This window comes from Phytophthora parasitica, assembly GCF_000247585.1.
Source record: "Phytophthora parasitica INRA-310 unplaced genomic scaffold supercont2.13, whole genome shotgun sequence".
Classification (NCBI taxonomy): domain Eukaryota; phylum Oomycota; class Peronosporomycetes; order Peronosporales; family Peronosporaceae; genus Phytophthora; species Phytophthora nicotianae.
The window spans coordinates 3,426-4,205 of NW_008648999.1; the positions used below are offsets into that span (position 1 = coordinate 3,426).

The 780-nt window shown below is 58.7% G+C and overlaps 1 protein-coding gene across 1 annotated transcript; it reads right to left on the bottom strand.

Annotated features, from left to right (window-relative positions):
* Window positions 1–95: 95 nt before the first annotated feature.
* Window positions 96–458, bottom strand: PPTG_07729 (hypothetical protein; the record flags this gene model as incomplete). Its single annotated transcript, XM_008902083.1, has 1 exon — window positions 96–458. One exon carries the CDS (start codon window positions 456–458, stop codon window positions 96–98), a length of 363 nt encoding a protein of 120 aa, XP_008900331.1.
* Between the last annotated feature and the right edge of the window lie 322 nt (window positions 459–780).

The following is a 780-nucleotide window of genomic DNA, read 5'->3' on the forward strand; positions in this document are numbered from 1 at the left end:
AGAGGAATCAGCCACTCCATCGGCTTGGTGTAGTGGTGAAACAGCAGATCCGCGTCCATCTCCACGATGCTGGTCTGACGTATATCCTGTGCAGACTAGGGGACGATGTCGTGGCCGCGAAAGCTGCGACGATCGCGATAACCGGGGATCCACTCCGATCGAGGAACCGTAGTGGGCTGCAAAGTCGCCAACTCAGCGTCCGATAAAAGACCGGATGACATTCCGAACTCGTTCTTGGCGCGAATCGACTCCGGAGAACCACTGTTGCTTCCCGCGGCGTCCGAGTCAAAAACGTGAGTTGAACCGGATTCGCCGGAAGAGCTCTCGCCACCGTCAGAATGCACGATTGCCTCAGAAGCTGCAGGGAGCGACGAAGCACCTCCGCCACCACTTTTAGCAGCCGATCGAACAGATCGAGGAAGATGACCAGGAGGACCAGCGGAGGAAGGAGGTGACATCGACCTGGTAGCCCTCTGACCGGCAGCCGCGGCAGACAGAAGTTCGATCGGGGATCTAGATACGGGAGCATGACCTGAAGCGCCGGCCTGGGAAAGACTTGAAGTCGATCGAGCGGCCTTGGAGACACGGAGACTGGGTTGGGGACTCGGACTCGGAGCGTGTTCGCTTGTGGCCCGGCGCGGAAGGGAGAAGGGACGCAATGTTGGACAGCCTCTCAAGCGCCTGGTCCCGTTCAGCCCGTAGATCGGTGACCTCCATGAAACGCTCGGCAAGTTGGCCGAACAACTCATCTCTTTGAACTGCCAGAGCATCCTTCTCTTG